The sequence below is a fragment of the Hemicordylus capensis genome, chromosome 1 (genome assembly GCF_027244095.1).
Source record: "Hemicordylus capensis ecotype Gifberg chromosome 1, rHemCap1.1.pri, whole genome shotgun sequence".
NCBI lineage: Eukaryota > Metazoa > Chordata > Lepidosauria > Squamata > Cordylidae > Hemicordylus > Hemicordylus capensis.
This window is the reverse complement of record NC_069657.1, coordinates 123,476,467-123,495,917: the sequence shown is the minus strand read 5'-3', so window position 1 is coordinate 123,495,917 and position 19,451 is coordinate 123,476,467. Positions and strand designations below refer to the sequence as shown.

General features: G+C 40.9%; 1 protein-coding gene across 2 annotated transcripts; it reads right to left on the bottom strand.

Annotated features, from left to right (window-relative positions):
- Window positions 1–9,121: 9,121 nt before the first annotated feature.
- Window positions 9,122–19,350, bottom strand: C1H11orf58 (chromosome 1 C11orf58 homolog). Of its 2 annotated transcripts, XM_053282822.1 has the most exons (6): window positions 19,143–19,350; window positions 14,786–14,869; window positions 13,505–13,585; window positions 12,787–12,847; window positions 11,704–11,813; window positions 9,122–9,742 (listed from the first exon to the last, which is right to left on the bottom strand). In XM_053282822.1, the coding sequence occupies exons 1-6, from the start codon at window positions 19,200–19,202 to the stop codon at window positions 9,530–9,532; spliced, it is 609 nt and encodes a 202-aa protein (XP_053138797.1). In that variant the 5' UTR covers window positions 19,203–19,350; the 3' UTR covers window positions 9,122–9,529. The 2 variants fall into 2 exon arrangements, with proteins under 2 accessions (XP_053138797.1, XP_053138798.1); XM_053282823.1 differs by lacking the exon at window positions 13,505–13,585 and having other exon boundaries at window positions 19,143–19,339.
- Window positions 19,351–19,451: the final 101 nt, after the last annotated feature.

Sequence of the window (19,451 nt, the reverse complement as noted above, 5' to 3'; positions counted from 1 at the left end):
CACCTGGCTTCCACGGAGCCAAGCTCCCGCCAGCGGCCAAGTGAGTAGCAGAGGTGATTCCCCGCTGCATGGGCTGCTGGGCAGCACGCTGCTTCGCCGAACTGTGTTCAGGTGCGGCGGGAGTGGAGGTAAGCACTGAATTCATTTACTCTTAAAGATGCCTCCCACCGCCCCCACAGCGGCGCATTCACAGGCTGCCACTGTCCTAAACAGAGCTTCTCGGGAATGCAGGCTGAAGAACGGAATCAAATAGAGATGACAAGAGAGAATGTTCTAAACTGTCTTGAAACATTAAAAAGCAGCAATCACCAAGGCCAAATGGCATCCATCTGAGAGTTCTTAATGAACTCAAATGTGAAATTGCTGCAGTCCTAGCAAAAATATGTAACGTATCCCTACACTCAGGTTCTGTACCAAAGGACTGGAACATAGCAATGTAACACCGATTTTCAAAAAGGGGTCCAGGGGAATCTGGAAAATTACAGGCCAGTTAGTGTAATGCCTGTTCCAGGTGGGTGGGTGGGTGGATGGATGGAAAGCATACTTAAGGACAACATTGCTAGATATATAGAAGAACAGGCTTTGCTCAAGGAGAACCAGAATAGCTTTTTCAAGGGCAAGTATTGCCTCTCCTAACTTTTGGAGTTCTTTGAGAGTGTCAACTGGGATGTGGCTAGAAGTGATCTAGTTGACATAGTATACTTGAACTTCCCAAAAGCTTTTGACAAAGCTCATCATTAAAAGCTCCTGAGTAAACATAGCAGGACTGGGATAAAGAGTCAGATTCATTTGTGTATTGGTAACTGGTTGAAGGACTGGAAACAGAGGGTAGAAATAAATGGAGTTTTCTAAATGGAGGGAAGTAAGTGGGGTGCTCCAGGGATCTGTACAGAGACCAGTGATGTTTAACTTATTCCTAAATGATCTAGAAGGTGGGGTGAGCAGCCGCCAAATTTCCAGATGACACGAAACTATTTAGGGTAGTGAAATCCAAAACAGAATGTGAGCAGCTCCAAAAGGATATCTCCAAACAGGAGGAGTGGGCAACAAAATAGCAAGTGCAGTTCAACATAAGTGTATAGTGATACACATTGGGGCAAAAACAAACAAACACCTCCAAACCAAAACCCAACTTCACATATACACTGATGGTGTATGAGCTGTCAGTGACTAAGCAGAAGAGGGATCTTGGAGTTGTGGTGGGTAACTCATTGAAAATGTCAACTGCCAGCTGTGGAAAAAGGCAACTCCCATGCTCAAGATCATTAGGGGATTGCAGCTAATATTATAATGGTCTTATACAAATCTATGGTGCCACCACATTTGGAGTATTATGTACAGTTCTGGTCACTGTATTTCAAAAGGGACATTGTAGACTTGGAGAAGGAGCAGAACAGGGCAACCAAGATGATCAAGGGTGTACAGCACCTTCCTCTGCAAAGACAATACTGAGCTAGAGGGACCAATAGTCTGACTCAGTATATGACAGCTTCCTATGTTCTTATAAGGCAAGACTACAGCATCTGGGGCTTTTTAGTTGAGAAGAAAGGCAACGAAAGGGGAACCTGATAGAGGTCTATACAATTATGCATGGTGTGGAGAGAGAGAAATGCTTCTCCCTTTTTTGCAACACTCGAACCAGGGGTCATCCCTCGAAACCGATTGCCAGGAAATTTAGGATTGACAAAAAGAAGTACTTTTTCACACAGCACATAATTAATCTATTGACTGCTCTGCCACAAGTTATAGTGATGGCCACCAGCTTGGGTGGCTTTAAAAGAGGCTTGGACAAATTCATGGAGGACAGATCTATCAATGGCTACTAGTCTTGATGGCTATAGGCTTCCTCCAGGTTCAGAGGCAGGATACCTCTAAATACCAGTTGCAGGGGAGCAAAAGCAGGAGAGGGGGCATACCTGCATGTCATCTCTGCATGCTCTGGTGGGCCACTGTGTGAAACAGGATGCTGGACTAGATAGGCCTTAGGTCTGATCCAGCAGGGCTTTTCTTATGAGTACTGAATTCAACTTCCTGACCCAGGATGCATACTACCTTTCTCCCACTTTGCTTGCACTTATCCATGACATGGAAGGTATATAGTGATACAACTGTGTGTGCTACAATTATACCAGGCATCGTTTGATTCTTGTTAGAGTATACATAAGCACAGGTATATCTGATGCCTATGATTACAGGCTAGAAAAGCACTTTCTAAAATCCATTAAATCTGCTTTAAGTAGCTTTATTTATATCTACATTTTACTTCCTTTCTGCAGAGCAAATGTAGTTTCTCATCTGCCATTTTCTTGATGCTTTATTTAATATGAACTATAGCTATAACATACATACTCTGAAGCAATCCTTATTTGGATTTGAATCACGGCAATATTTGAATCACGGCAATATGCTATACAGACCTTCTTTCCCTATAGGCACAAGGCATTAACCAAAGACATGTCTGGCCACGAGCTGGAATTTCAAAGACTGGCAAGAGGCCCATAGCCAATTTGCAGAATGGCTTTGCTTCACACTATGGAGAGCTCTTGGTTCTAGACTATTGAACTCAAACTGCTTAACGCTATATATGACATAAATGAGGTGGCATTTCTTTAAAAAAAAGAGCTAGGTATGCCTGCAAATATTGTGGCCATTACATCTCCAGAGATAAAGAACAGAAGTTCAAAGCTGAGCTTCTTATGAAATCCTGTAATTATCCTGGGCAAACCTAGACCAAAATGAACCAACAAGGCATGAGGACTTTGTGCTACGATAGTGTACAATTGTATCCATCTCCAGCAGAAAGAGAGATTGGGTGTATGAGTTGGCTATATTTTACTCTCTGTGTTTATGATATAGAGTTGGCAACAGAGTTTAACTTCCAAACTCAGGGTCCCAAATGTTTGAACAAACAGAATGTGTATCATACTAGCTAAGACTTATGCCCCTTTATGTAGATTTGTAATTTTTATAAAGTCATCATAATTTTTTTTTTAATTAAGTACAGGAATGGTTTCATTAAAAGCAACAACAAAAACCCAACTGCTACTACTGACTGGTGAAATAAAAACGCTTCTAAGCTGATAATTTAGCCCATAGCATCTCCACTGCTGCCTTTAAGTTAGGTTACTTTAGTTTCCCAGACCAACTAAAATAGTTACAATTAAGCACCATTGAACCAATGGAACAAGTTCCAAGCAGCTTAAACACCATTGCTCTAAATTGGACTGTCATTATGATTAACTTCAATTAGATAGGAGAATTATCATCTCCTATAGTGGCCAGAGCTTACGCATCAGCTTATATATCTGAGTCAAATAAGTTTTCATTGAAAATGCATTTTCAATTAATTTATCTGGTTTTTTGGTTTTCTTTCAAAACAAAAAACCTATTATTGGCTATTTCTATTTCAATAGCCATGTCTTAATGTCAAGGAGCTTGATTTAATTTGAGGGTCCTCATTTAAAATACAAAGGGGCCACAGAATTCAGAAGCACACACCAAATGTATTTCAAGCATTTTCCTTTTATGAGCCAACTCCTAAACTCCCCAGTGTTTCATTTTGTAAAGTTTTTGGAATAAAGTTCTCAATATAGAAATTTCCTGGTGCATGTTCACTTTTAAAAAATGCATACACTTTTTTAGGTGTTATGGGACAGCCAGGCAGGTCCATCCATCAACATCTTATTGCTATGTAGCCTGTTTGGACTAAAGTACACATCTACTTAGTATATTTTCTCTTCTCAGCTAATGGCAACAAAGTGTGTTCCTCTTATATGGGTATTAGCTTGTGCAAATTCCTTATGCCCATTATGACCTTGGACAGTATAACCTATGGCTTTAAGCCATTGTCATCTGTGGCAACTGAGTTATGACTTTTGTCTAGAATTCTGTCCTGAAAGAGAACAGTGCAGAGCTAGACTTACAGATTTCAAAAGAGACAGCAGACATATAACAGATCAGCTTTATCCTGGTTGCTATTTCCACTTTGAATGAAGAATATATTTCTGCCACTCTGTATTTATGTATTAAAAAATGCACACACACACTTATTTCTGTAGCTATACTAAGACACAAAGTTCTGAGATCAGGAAAGCATGCTTTTGAGGCTCTGTTCCTCTGATTTCTGTCTTTCTGTATTTTAAAGCATTTGCTAATGCAATGTGTGTGTGAATTACATAGTTATAAGAAGCACAAAGAAAGCATAGAAAAATTGCTGTATGTTTGCATCCAATAAGCATTGCTATTGGCTGGTTAGCAGCATTCAAAAGGCTAAGACTGTTTTTGCTTACTGGTGAAAGCAACCTTTCTTCATAGTGGAACAGTACAAAGGAAGAGCACAAAATGTACATACATCACAGTGACTGGAATTCTGTTTGAACAAGTGTATTGATTGGGTCTGACCTCTTTACACTTTTTTCTATTATTTGAAAAGGTGCATCTAAGTGTAGCTGAATTGAACCAACTGAGATGAACTTTCCATGAAAACTTCTTGAGATATTTTTTAGTTCAAAGCTTTGGAATTTTTAAAGGGCATTTTTAATATAGCCTGTTGAGGTATTCTGTACCACAGCCACACTTTGAATGTTTTAAACTACAGGTAAGTCTAAGAAGAAAATGAAGGTGTTGCAGGAGTATCATGATATGGAGAAGTGGGGGAAACCTTTTGACCTATGGAATAAATAAAAATGTCAAAGAATGCTTTGAGAGAGAACTTTGTACTACAGTGCCCCATTATCATCATGCTTTGGAACTGAGTTTAGAAAAAGGTCTGAAAGATCTAATCCAATCTACCACAATTACTTCTGGATTTACTATAACTAAAGTTCTCAATAGTCCTGGACTTTCTTTGAATATCTCAAACAAAAAAGTCCATAATAGCAGTGCAAACATTTCTACCTGACCAATTTAAAGTTAGCCAACACACTGCACAATGGAAGCAGCATCATAGAAGCTTGTACCCAAATTCATGTTTTAAAGGGGGAAAAAATCTGGTTTCTTTAAGGATAAAGTTAGGCATAAGTACTCAACTCTGAAACTTCTGTTGAAATGTGAGCATACTGCTTTTAAGTGTACCAGAGACAAACTGAACACATTTTTAATGAATAAGAAGAGAAGTTGATACAGAGTGCTACTTTTAAAAATAAAATGTTTTTGAGGTTCTACTACATTAATAATTGATATCATTAAAGTCATAGAATTTATAGAACAAGGCTCACATTACTAGAAAATCTAAGTATAGTCGTATAGAAGAAGAGTGTTAGACATAGTGGAGTTTTGTCCTATAAATCAGATATTTGACCAGCTCTTAACCATGGATACATTCTGATATCACTGTCAGAAAAGCAAATACATAAGAAGTTTGAAACTGCAGCAGAATTTTAACAAGTGTAATTATTGTTTTTAAAAAATCCAAAATTATATCTGGCTGATACATTTTACATAGATTTAAAAACTTAAGAGGGCAGAGATTTTCCACGCGTAATTTAAATGAATTTTAAGAACTCGTAAGGGATATGTATGGAAGACATCCCAGGTTGCCTATGGCTCTGATGAAATTACCATTACTGAAGGTCCACTAAGTCCTACTTCATAGTATTACCTTTGCAACATGCTTCACACAAATCCTCCCCCTCACTGCCTGCCATGGCTTGCTTCCATGCTGCAACAGTATGATTTGGGTTTCCCTATATGTAGGTACTGCCTGGACTACTGTCTAAATAGAGGGGATATCTTGGCATGGAGATATTCATGTGATCAAAATATCTATAGGTTTCTGATGCTGCCTGGAGGCCAGCCATGAGGAAGTGGCTCTGTGGCACAACCACATCTCAAACGAGTAGGAATCAGGACTATGTGCAAACTAAACAGAGCTGCTTGAAGCTGTTTAAATGGATTCAATCCCTGAGGTGTGAGAATTGACTGGAGGACATCTTAAGGTCACTTTTGCCATGTTTCCAAAGTTGCCCATCTACAATGATGGGACCATCATCAACTAGGTAGGTAAGAAGTCTGCTTGTAGCAGAGGCTTAGTCCTGATTATCCATGATTTTATTATAAAGCAGATAAACATTTGTAACATGTTCTTACAGAGTGGTTACAAAAACTGAAATTATGTTAATGAGATAAAACAGACAACAAAGTAAACTAACATTGTTTTATAATTAGCTGAACTCAGTTATATTGCTTTATACAGACCGAAGCATAGATGAATTGCTTTGGCCATTCCCTCATATTTTTAGTAGTCTGGTTGGGTTTATTATGGTGTGCTATAAAAGGAGGAAAAGGGGCAAAACTCTGCCAAAAGAGATCTTCCTACTGTCTGAAACTTTTGCTTGTTAATCTGTTAATTAGAAAGCAGTCAACTACAAGTAAGTCACCTGTCTTGACTCAAGTATGCCTACCACAAGACTATCAGCATGGCCCAGCATAAGGAACTGAACTACACACTCTTCAGATGACATATGCAAAGACTCAAAGGGGTTTGCTTTTGCAAACCAGAATACATTGCCTGGCCTTTCCATAGTTCCTACTCAGTTTCTCCTGACAGTTCCTAAGGCCTCAGAGCAAATAATGATGCCAGGCTTTGATTATGAATCCTAGTAGTGGCACTGATTCTCTTTGTCTAGCACATTTTATAGAGGCAGCTTCAGTGCATAATTTAATCTCTTCTGGGGACTCTAGTAAATCCACAAGAGATTTCCACCAGCAGTCCTCCCTGACATGAGAACTAACACGTGCATAACTCCTTTGATGTAAATTCCCCAACCATAGCCTTAGAAGGACCTATGGCTTTGATGCTGCCCTAAAAATTGTACTTTCTGAAATAAACTTCCACAACTCCTTTCTTAGGAATAGCAGATAGAAAACTGTGGAAATGTATGAAGTTAGAGCACCTTATGAGATTCTTCCTTTTTGGTCATACCTTTAAAAAAAAAAAAGTGAAGTGAGGGAGAACATGTTTTACCTTTGCTATAGACTTTTCTTCTTCTGACTGAAGTGTTTCTCTTACAGAGAGGGTGTTTTCTTTCTAGAATATTGAAATTAGGCAAATTCCTGTACCACTTCATATTCGTGGGGGGCTCACATGATTGAATGCTCTAACACAAAGCACCTCCCTCCACACAGAATAAGAAGCATGTCAGGAAAGAGGCCAGGCTACACCATGTCTCCCTGACATCTAGTTCTCCAAAATGACAGTTTGTTGGTTTTTGTGTAGAGCAGCCATTCACATGAAGTGCTACCTGCAGCCTAGTGATACAGCCCAGACACAAGCTTATTACCTCAAAGAACTAAACTTGGATCTTGTTCAAAGCCAGATCCCTTTTCTAAGGACTGTGGCTTAGATCCAAAAGTGCCCTGTGCAATTGGAGAGTGTCTTCCACTCAGACAAGGTGTTCCTCTGTCACGTCCTCACCTGCTGCAGCTATCTTATGCTCCATCACATCCGATGCTGTTCAAGAGCATCCCCCTGCCCCTTATAAGTAACTTTTGAATGTCGGGAGGGCAAGAAAGCTGTTTTGAAGGAGGGTTTTGCTCACACTTCGTTGGACTGAAGCCTAGAATATGCTAATAAAGCATCAATTCACCAGTTCTGTTTACTGATGTGAACATCCACTGGCCAAAGAGATTTACTGAAACCAACGGTGAAGAAATTCCTGTGGCACAGTTGGTCAGTGATGTGCACTGACACACATTTTGTGTTTGGTCATTTGTACTCCAACTTAAAAGCAACCCTTAACTGCTGTGTGGCTGGGTGTATGTCAGTCCTAAAAGTCCTAATGTCATACAGAGATGCGTTACTTGCAGTGGTTGTTGAAGCTGGCTTTAGATCTCAAGCCGCAGCTATGAGAAGCCTTTGAAGGAATGAAATCCACAAGGAAAAACTCCCAGTATCAGGTAGGACAGAGAAGTCTCTCACCTTAAGTCCAGCATCAGGACATGGATTTTCTGTGTCCAATATCTGGCACCTTCCCAGAAACAACTTGTCACTATGTTTCAGCCTAATCCATCTCCACAGGGCTTTTTAGTGATATGACCACTGTCACTGAGTGTCAAAGTCAAACAACCCTTAATTCTCAGCACTATACCAATTATATTTTCTGCCGCTGGACATAACAAATGGGTGCTGCAAAGAGCTCAGATATGAAATGTATATGGCCCCAACATGATTGCCTGCAATAGGAACAGCATGCACATGAAGATAATGGGTCAAAAGAGCCTAGAATTATGACAATAAAGCCCTCCAAAATAACTAAATAATATTACACCACATGCAGCACTAGTTTATGCACCACTTAAAGCACATAATTAAGTCCTCAAAGTTTACAGGTCTGTAATAGTATGAGATCATGGTTATCAAGTATAGGGGGGGAAAGGGTAGCTTATACAATTAGGCTAGATCTTTAAGAATGATGGATCTTCCCCTCCACCCCAAGAAAACACACCCCGCTTCCTTCATCTCAGTTAAGGCAGATTAATTAACCCTCTTCCATTTAGTGTTTCCACTAACAAAGCTCACAAGATCAATTCCTCTACAGGCAGATCTAACATCCATTCACAAAATGCCTAGTTCTGAGCTGGGATCAGACAACTATCCAGTACATGACATGGAGGTGAGTCCTGCCAACCACTGAGCAGACCTTCCTTCCCTCTATTGTCTCTGCACATTCCCAAGGACAAAACACCACCATAAGCAAGAACTGCATGATTAATTACAAATTGTTGAGGAAATTCCATTTGATTTTAAGTACTTGCACATTATATTTTACACATGCCTGAGATATTCTAACACTCCAGGCCTGCATGGACGTGCAGCGACAAACAGCAGGTGTGAGAGGTTGGCAAGGAGGAAGGCCACACACTTGCTCCCCTCATTACAACTGGATGAAGCAGGGGAGAAGCATTCTCTGACTGGGCTATATTCCCATTAATTCAGGGCTTCTCTGTTAGTTCCTTATCCAGACCTTTCTTTGAAGTCAGTCAGATTCTTTCTCCCCACTGCACACACCTAGGTCTGATACTAGGAATCCCTGAGAAGAGGACCTAATTGCAGGATGGATCCTAAAATGCTGAACTTTGGGGCACACTCGTTCCATTACAGCTACAAGCAAAACAAAGGAGCTGCAATTCTGACTTTTTAATTATTACATCATTCAAAACCCAAACAGAATGCTGCTTTTTTTAAAAAAGAAAGAAAACCACACACAAAGACATCAAATATCGTTAAGATAAATCATTTTTAACAAGCTTAAAGGTTCAATAGCCATCATGGGAGGAAGACAGAAGAGTAATGCAGAGTAGGTTGAGAACTAAATTACCCCTGCCTCAGTTTTATTTGTAATCTTTACAAAACAAATGGATACAGTCATGCTGATAAAAATAGCATCACAGCATTGGGAAAGCAAACACTATTCTTTCTCTAAAAGGGCCTTATTAAAACCATAATAGAAAGATCTGTGCTGTAAGCAGTCCAACACTTTGCACTGTAACCATAAGGCTTACTGTACTTAAAGGCTGATTTGATCTGTAGTTATGTACCACTGGATTTAACAAACATCATTTTATAGTTGCTTTTCCCATCTTTCTTGGCTTGAGGATTCTCAGCATCACTATGCTTTTCAGTAGTTGGTTGCTCTTCTTCAACCTCTTCTTGCTCAGAGTCAGAGTCACTTTCAGAGTCCTCTGAGCTTTCTGGCTCCAGGGAGTCTCTTGTATCCTCTTGCTCTCCTTTATCTTCGTCCAACTAAAATAGAGATTCAGATTAAACCATTTCTGCATTCTTGGGTCAATATACATAGCATATTGTGCTATACAACTGGACCACCTGGGCTCTAATAAAGTTGGCACCAGCTAGCAATTAAAAAAAGCTCTATAGCCATGCACAGAAAATATGTATCCAAGCACTGCTGGAACATTATAAAACAAGAGAGATGCAATACTGAAGTGTAGGATCTTTCTGCCTTTCAAAGTAATTTTCCTTTTAAGGGAAATTTTGGGCACAACCTGTTACCACACCAAGCTCAAAATTTGATACAGCCTTGAGGGCCAAATATAATGGGACTGAGGGACTGATTTGGTCTCCTGGCCTTCAATTAGCCATTTCTGCTCCATGCTATTTTCATGGATATTCATAATAAAAATTTCGCTTTTTTCGTTTAATTCAACTCTGGCCTAGAAACTGATGCTTTTTTCACTTGTAACCTCTTGCTTTTCTGATTCAGTTTTATATAGTAGTTAGCTAGTTCTCTGCTCCTCAAACATAAAGATTAGTAAGGAATTTATATCCACAGAAAAAGGTTTAATTATATAACCTTTTAGGAACACAACCAGTTGGGAATACAAATAAATAATATATAACTGGTTGAGAATACAATAAATCAAATAAAGGATGTAAAAAAGACTATGCATGAATGCCAGTTTATGACTGCAGAAGTAAGAGAAGGGTTTATGTCTGGAATGCAAATGAGTTTTTCTAGTTATGTTTTTATGCTGGTTACCTCCTATAAAGTGCTGAACGGCTTTGTTCCAAGGTATTTCAGAGAACGCCTTCTTCTTCAAGAACCCCGCCGCCTATTAAGATCATCTGGGGAGGTCCGATGGCAGTTGCCACCAGCTTGGTTGGTGGCAACTGGAAACCAGGTATTTTCTGGGATTGCCCTGGGACTTTGGAATACACTTCCTAATGAAATTAGAGCTTCCCCTTCTCTGGACATTTTTAAGAAGGGCCTGAAAAATCTTTCTGTTTAGTCAGGCTTTTAGTTTATAGTTTCAAAGTTTGTAGTTTTAATCTGTATTTAAACTGTTTTAATTGTGCTAATATTTTAATTGTTATTGTGTTTTTAGATTGTGAACTGTCCAGGGATTTGTGTATGGGGAGGAATAAAAAGGTGTTAAACAGTTCTTCTGCATGATCATGAGAAATTTTAGGATACATGCATGTAAGCCCAAATGGTGCTCAGGATGTCTTCAGGCACCTTACCTGACTCTGGATAGTGACAGAGAAGCTGTGGGTGAGACTCTGAATTAAGACTAAGGTCCTTGAAGTTATTCTTCATAGGAAATTCTATGACATCAATTCTATTTTGATGTTTTATGCTTTGTCTATGTCTTGTATTTTTATATGCTTTATTACAAGTTATATAAATAAATTAGAATCTTAATAGAAACTTTGTCACTCTACTTATATTTTAAATTAATACAATACTGAAGTGGACTCATGAGGAGGTGTATTCTTGGATTGGAAGGTCACAAACCACTCTGCTTACCAAGAAGCTTAAGGCTAATTTAAATGCTGATGGTGTGAACACTCATTAACAGAGGCGACTGCAACATCACCACATGATATGACTCTAAGGCAGAGACAATGGGATTCTGGAGCCTGATTTTAAATTAGTAGGCCTCAGTGACATGCCTCACAGCCCAATAGATGTCCAGATCTGCCACTGTTCTAGTAGAGGCAGTTTCCAGACTACAGCAGCACATTATGGCTGCCCAGCTCCATCAATATAGTGGCTGTGAAGGGTGGAATGAGTAAAGTATCAAGAGTGGATGAGAATATGCATGTGCTTCATGACCACTTACCACACTTAAACTGAGTATATGGGCTGAAGTTAACAGTATAGCATTATCCTGCTCTTGCATTACCTCCTTGGCCTCAGAGAAATACAAATGCTTTACTCTCTGTTTCAGTTTAAATATAAATACCTCACTGAACCCGAGTCCGCAATGCCGCCGATTTCTTCCTGACACAGTACTATCCATGCTTTGCTGGTACTGGGTCTCCAGCTCATCATTCATTTTCTTGTCTTCTTCCCCTATATTTTCATACACAATGATTACCATCCAGTCAAATTAATCAACAACTAATTCCAACACAGGAACAGCAGCATAAAGGGTTCTGGAGTAAGAACACTTCATTAAAAACTCTTGCTAATATCTGATGACTGATACAGCAGCATGGTTTCAAGGGCCTTGCAAAAGTTAAGGAACTTACTAACTTTGCTTAGGGAAAACTAATTAAATCTAACACATCTCTTCCCATTGAAGGGAGCAGAGTCCAGTCAAAATCTAGACATGGCACATCTGTGTAGAACAGAAAACAAGCCAAAGACAAGAGTACATCTTGGGCCACCTCTACACTCATTCAATGTGCTGCAAAACCAGCATGGTTCAGTGGCTAGAGAGTCCAGTTTGTCTCCACTCTACAAAGCTACCTGGGTGGCCTTGAAAACATCACTATTTGATTACAAAGGGCCTGTTACAACATTACGTGGAGCCAAGGTTAAACACTGGCTTTGTGTCCCATCATTCACTTCAGAAGCACACACGCTCCATCATTCCTGCCTGCACACGAGTCAGAAGAATCATGCTTCCAATTGTACTTGGAAACAAGCCAGGATTAGTAATAAATGTCCAAATCTAACAATCCTGGCTTTTTCTAAGCAAAGTTACAAAACAAAGCACAAACCGAACTCAGCTTCAAAACCTAGGTTCAGATCATGCTTTATTTGCAACTCAGAATTGAATAGGCCAGGATAGGCCAGTTCAGACACCACAACCAATCCGAACTTGTTTCTAAATGCAATCACAACTACAATACTACTAAGCTTGCTCAGCAGGGAACAGGAGCATACATTACTGAGGCTGACTGATGGTGTATGAAACCAAAGTTTATTCTTGGCTCTGTGTGATGTCTGAACTGGCTCAAAGATGAGATCCTTAGAAGTCAGCTAAACATTATGAAAAGGTACGTAAACTACTTCCAGTTGCTACATATGTTTGACTTACCCGTTCTAAAATGAGAAGTTGATCTGTGGTCTCCAATAACAAGGCGTCCAGTATGCTCTTTCTAAAATAAAATAAAAGTTGTTATACTAGAGATATGTTAGTAAGATGCAGCACAAAACATCAAAAAGTCTAGTGCCACCTTGAAAGACTTACTGTGGCATAAACATTCGTGGGCCAGAACCCACTTTGTCAGATGCATTATTTATAAGCAACATAAAATTATTATGGTGCTTATAAATATTAGGCAGTTCTCTAGGAGAGCTACCAACACCATAGCCCAACACCAACACTTTGCTTTTTCACAGAAATAAGTAGTACATTTGTTTTATACTGATCTTTTAATCCAATTTTCCTAGTCCTCTATTTATGAAATGAGACAAGATACTGAGGCAGAGGCTAAATTCATATGGCGGGGGTTGGTTTGGGTTGGTACACAGCATCAGCTACTCATCTTGTTGAAAGTATCTGTTGATTACTTATAAATAATCTGTGATAAGTAATTTGTGATATATCACAAATTCATATGTGGAAGCCCAACCAAGTGCCAGTCTCAAACTATGTGAACTTCAAGCATTCAAAGAATATAAGATCTTCAACTATATCAATTTCAATTCTATCGTCTACTGATCCTTTTTCAAAAATGCAAGAAGTGTTACTCTTACTCCAATTGCAAAGAATAGCATTGATTCATGCAGAGAAAAATGGGAAAAAGCTATACCTGCCTCCCTCTGCAGGGCTCAGCTAGCAGATCGATATCTACTGTCTCAAGCATCTTTATTAGGAACTCTGTATGTAGAAACTGTGACAAAGATTGGTTGTTGCAACCAATTCAGCATCTGAGGATTAGCCTATGAACCATGTTATCTCCAATATTAGTTTGCTCACCTATCTTCACTGAATAGAAGGAATTTGACTGACATAAGTTTCACTCATTATTTGCTTGTTTAAAATAAAATCAAGATAAAGAAAATAGCAGTACTACAAACACACGTACCACAGGTCAGCAGCTTTGTCCTATCTGAGAGCTCTACGAGGACATCAATATGAGTGAAAACCTACTATTAAAATGGTGTCATAGCCCATCAGCATATGCATGTGGCTATACAGAACAGCAAACACAAAATTCAGTATGACTGTTTAAGAAATAGACATGTTTGCAAAGCCATTTCAAAACACTCTTAAAGAAGAATACACTAAATGGGCAATCAGATTAATCCCAGGCAGCAAAAGCACAAAGAGCCCTGTGGCACCTTCAAGAGTAACTGATATGTTCTGGCATAAGTTTTTGTGGGCCAGAGCCCATGTCATCAGATGTTCTGGTCAATGAAAGGTTATGTGAGAACATGTATTAGTTAGTTTTTAGGGTACCACAGAACTCTTATGACAAATGCTCAAAGAGAAAATTCAGTGCACACACAAAAGCTGTCTTTATGTTCAGATCGATTTAAAATTGTTAGGAAACCTAGTCAAGCTCAGCTGAGCCTCTTGGACAGTGCCTCCTGCATCCTGCAGCTACACAGGCGTTTGTAGGCCTTTACAAGCATGATTATGGATAGCTTGCATAATTTAAAAAAAATCTCTTATACTTGGAGGAAGTTAGCTATAACATTTTATACAGAGTAGACACTATACTTTATACATTATCAAAAACACTGACTGACATCCAGGTTAACCCTGGGTTAACACATCAGGATTTTCTGTCATGAGTGTGTGTGCAATTTTTGTGATCTCCCCTTCCCTCACAACAGCCTGTGCCTTCTGAAGTATGTCCCTGAGAGCTGGGGAATTTCATGAGGCACAGGCAGCTGCAGAGAGAAGTGGGAGGATCTAAAAAAAAATTGGCCCTGCTCACGTGACACAAAACATAGCACAATGGCACAGGGTTAGTCTGAATATCAGGCAGTAAGGTAAATTCCGGATGATCAGTCAAAGGTTATTGGTTATAAGTCTATATTCCAGTCTGTCAATGAATTGCTTGGGTGGAAAATAAAGTCTTTACCTTTCCAGCACCCATAAGCCTCAAGAACTTTTGCTTTCTTTCTTCATTACCCAGATCTGCTGCTTCCCAACTGCTGGATCCAAGCTGCAAAAAAGAAGTTGGTCCTTGGTTACATTAAAGGAAGACAGATTAGCTGCATGTACACATCTATTATTCAATCACCATATATTTTGAAGTCAAACACTGTGATGCAACACCATGCAGCTTTCCTTACAGGTGTAAGGCCTCAGTCACATACTGAGTTCCATTTAGGCATCAGGTCTGTCAGTTTAAATTGTACCAACTCAAACTAAGAAATGCATCAGGGATTTTAAATAGAATATCCATATGCAGGTTTATACATTGTCAACAGCATCACTAGGTCTAAGTCAATAAAGCTACTACCCACATAGCAACAGCTTTCTGCAGACACTTTCAATGGTTAGTAGCAACTATAGCTCTGGATAAATGTGTGGAGGCTGTACAGATTCCACCCCCGCCCCCACCTCATTAGAGTAAAATGATATTACCATATTTAAAGATGGTCAAAAATATTTCTTATCACATTCAAGAAAAAAAATGAAAGGCTAAATAAGTCAGTCTATATTTTGACTGATTACCCAAGCACTATTGCTAATAAACCCTGTGAAGTAGCCTGCAACATCTGAAAATAAACACAGGAGGCCGAAGGCAGAAAACATCAACCTAGGGTCCAGATGCAGATGGGCTCAGTGGCCAAAGGCCACTGTGGCCAAGAATGATAGGCGCTGTAGTTCAACAGCAGCTGGGGACCTAGGTTTGAGAACCCTTGGATTAGCCAATGCAATTTGCTGGTTAAAGGAGTGACCAAAGATTAAAAACAGAATTTCTACTAACTGGAGTAGGGTGCCTATTTTCAAACTTGCCACAACTTGGAAGAGCTGAGCACATCCAGTTTCCCCTTCTGCAACCCTGCCATGTTAGCCCTACTAACACTACAGTACTTGGTGCTGTCAGACACACTAGAAAGTGGAAGATGACTTCATGGCTGCAAACCTATGCACACTTATTCCTGTTTACTATGGTTTCCTTAAAAAAAAAAAAAGTGAACTGCAGGAATAAGGGCTGCTCCAAAAACTGTGGAATTTACATACACTACATGAACCAGCAGTGTGCAAGTATACTGGGCCTACAAGCTTTTAAAAAACAAAACAATATATGTATAATATGCACACCCTTTACATGGAGAGACAACTGTCTCCGATTGCCAGTGACCAAAAATATCAGTATTGCTGGTGCAATGTGTCTTGTGCTAGGAAGCATTAATTGTCTCATCTGCTAAGCAGGGTCTGCCTTGATTTGCATTTTAATGGGAGACTCATCTGAGCACTGTAAGATATTCCCCTTTGGGGATGGATTTGCTCTGGGAAGAGCATCTTCATGCTTGCATGCTGAAGGTTCCAAGTTCCCTCCCTGGCATTTCCAAGAGAGGGCTGAGAGAGACTCCTGCCTTGGAGAAGCTGCTGCCAGGCTATGAAGAATACTGAGTTAGATAGACCAATAGTCTGACTCAGTATAAGGCAATTTCCTATCTACAATGCAATCCCGCCCCCCTATGAAGTAGACTTGTTAACACAATCAAGGACATCTGAACATATTTCACCCTTAAGTTATGATTGCTGGCATGACTTCACTATCACATCTTGGGCATGATTACATGGGTAGGCCGTCCATGTGTTAACACCACTCCTATATTGCAGGGAAGCATGATAGAGGTCTATAAAATCATGCATGGTGTGGAGAAAGTTGATAGATAGAAAGTCTTCTCCCTCTCACATTAACACCAGAACCAGGGGCCAACTCATGAAATTGATTGCCAGGAAATTTAGGACCAGCAAACAGAGGTACTTTTTCACACAACACATAATCAACTTGTGGCATTCTCTGCCAACAGCCAACAACCTGGATAGCTTTAAGAGGGGTTTGGATAACGTCATGAAGGAGAGGTCTATCAATGGCTACTAGTTGTGGAGGGCTATAGGCCACCTCCAGCCTCAAAGGCAGGATGCCTCTGAGTACCAGTTGCAGGGGAGTAACAGCAGTAGAGAGGGCATGCCCTCAACTCCTGCCTGTATGCTTCCAGTGGCATCTGGTGGGCCACTGTGTGAAACAGGATGCTGGACTAGATGGGCCTTGGGCCTGATCCAGCAGGGCTGTTCTTAAGTTTCAGGTCATTCTTAGTTCTCAGATATGTTTTACTTTACTTTGGACTGAAGGTTATAAATGTCTATGTTTATAATGCTGTTGCCACATTCATACTTCTGTGGTAGTTGGAATAGTTTACTAGAGTAGAGATCTGGAACTTGGGTTCATGCATAAGTGTTCCCAGCAATTCAGTCATCCACCCAAATTTCTCCTTTGCTTCTTCTCCCTTTAGCATACACTTTGCAGTAATCAAGAAGGCAAAGAAGAGAGACAGAAAGGGGAGACAGCAGCAAAAGCTACAGTAATGGGTCAGTTGCTAGCAGTTCACTTTTCTTTGTGGAGCTTGGCGCCCATCCTCTGTCTCCTCAGAACATGTCCTCCCCACACCCAGACCAAGGCAAGTAGAACAGAGAATTAGTAGCCAGTAGACTACAGATCACCTTTAACACAAAACAGGAGGCAGATGACAGTTCAGTGAATACAAGAATGAACGCTGCATTCTCAAAGTAACAAGAGTTGCATTTTGATGTCATTTCTTATCTGGAGATTAAAAGAAGGGATGGACAGACAGTGGCCCTTTCATTTTTTCCTTAGGACACACTTTAACCCTTTGATTGCTCAAATCCAACTTTTCTTGGGTCTGTCCTTGCACCTCCTAAAACATTCATTGCTGTTTAATTAAAAATAAATTAAACACAAGGGCTTTAGTACTGGGCTCTCCAGGCCAATACTACATCACTTGCACAGTCTTCACAAAACTGTGAACTATAGATCCACTATGTCAACAAAACCATGATAAAGGAGGAGCCATTGCTGCAAAACATCCAGGAGATTGCATGCATGTGAACTAGGTATAGATGGTCACATTTACCCAAAGGCAAACTCTCACCCAGTACACTCCAACTGTCTCTGCTTACCAGAATCAGCCCCTATTTCTGCTAGGGAGAGCACATTGTCCCCATTTCACCTTTGGAAGATGATGCCAGTGCGACACTTTTAAAAAACCACATTATTTTGTACACAAATACCTGAAACGTTCTTTCGCTTTCAACTCCATTCTCCCAAATCTCTCAAAATTAAATATCTGAGTAGGGGGCAGATGGATCTGTAATGTGCACTGTTTCTCTCCTCCATAACCAACCAGCTTATCCAAATGATGTTAGTGATGACATTTGAGTTGCAACTATAACAAGTATAAGCAGACTCTTAGAAAGACTAAGCTTCTATTACACATTAAGGGTCGGCTTTGGATTTTTCTTTTAAGCAAACTGCAACAGATTCTATAACTAATATACCCTACCGCAGGAACCAGTGCAGGCCTGGCAACTACCAGGTCAAATGAGCAAAAAATACAATAGAGGTGGAGACAGGAGCCCAGGCAATGATTCTTGTTTACAATAGGGTTACACGCCTACAACCACTGTTCCATCTAACATGGACTCCCAGATGTTGTTCACTACAATTCCCAGCATCCCCAGCTGCAGTGGCCTTTGGCTGGGGATTATGGGAATTGTAGTGAACACCTAATGGCACAGTGCAGAAATGGCTTGACTACCAAGCCTGCAGTTGCCGGTTTGAATCCCAACTGGTATGTTTCCCAGACTATGGGAAACACCTATATCGGGCAGCAGTAATATAGGAAAGATGCTGAAAGGCATCACCTCACACTGCACGGGAGGAGGCAATGGTAAACCCCTCCTGCATTCTATTAAAGATAACCACAGGGCTCTGTGGGCGCCAGGAGTCGACACCGACTCGAGGGCACACTTTACCTTAGTGAACAACATCTGGGAATCCCTGTTAGAGGGAGCACTGCCTACAAGGGTCCCTACTTTAATCTATGCGGAGACGCTGGGAAGCCGGTCACCTCCAGGGCAGCTAAGCTAGACCTCTCGCCCTGCCAACTGCTAAGCAAGCCTGCCCTCTCTCTCCAACACGGCCAGAGGTGGGCCCCCCCGTGTGGCCCTCTGCGTCGGCCCCTTAACCAGGAACTTTCTCACAAAGCTCCCCAGGAAGGAAAGCACTCAGGGAGGAACAAACACATGACACATAATAACAACTTAGAAACTAGCCACAGAGGAGGAGAGGGAGCCTAAAGACCCCCAATGCCCCCCTGCCCGTCCCAGCCCCGCTCAGGTCTCAGTGCCTCCCCCGCCCCATGCAGAGCCCCAGCTGCCCTCCTGCCGCTATTCACATCAGGCGAGGCCGCTCGCTTCACTCCGTGGCCGCGCTTGGGCTCCTTGGCGACGCTCATCTTCCCGCCGCCCCGCGCGAGGCCGCCCGGATCACAGCCCGTCCGAGGGCCACTTCCCGGCCCTACTTGCAGGGGCTGCCGCTGGCAGGGCTTTACACGGCGCAAACGCACGCGAGAGGACGGCGGGTCGGGTCAGCGGTGACCCTATCGTCGCCCTTTGGCACCTGGGAATTGTAGTTCTTCTGCCGCTAACTTGAGGCGAAGCATTTTCCATAGAAACTCTTGGAGGAAAGAAACTCTAAATCCCAC

Excerpts from the sequence above, each read along its gene's own strand:
- C1H11orf58 (XM_053282822.1), bottom strand. The coding sequence starts at position 19,202 with ATGAGCGTCGCCAAGGAGCCCAAGCGCGGCCACGGAGTGAAGCGAGCG. Across the intron at positions 12,848-13,504 it reads AGCCCTGCAGAGGGAGGCAG|AAAGAGCATACTGGACGCCT; the intron begins GTATAGCTTTTT and ends ATTTTATTTTAG. Across the intron at positions 11,814-12,786 it reads AACTTCTCATTTTAGAACGG|GGGAAGAAGACAAGAAAATG; the intron begins GTAAGTCAAACA and ends ATGAAAATATAG.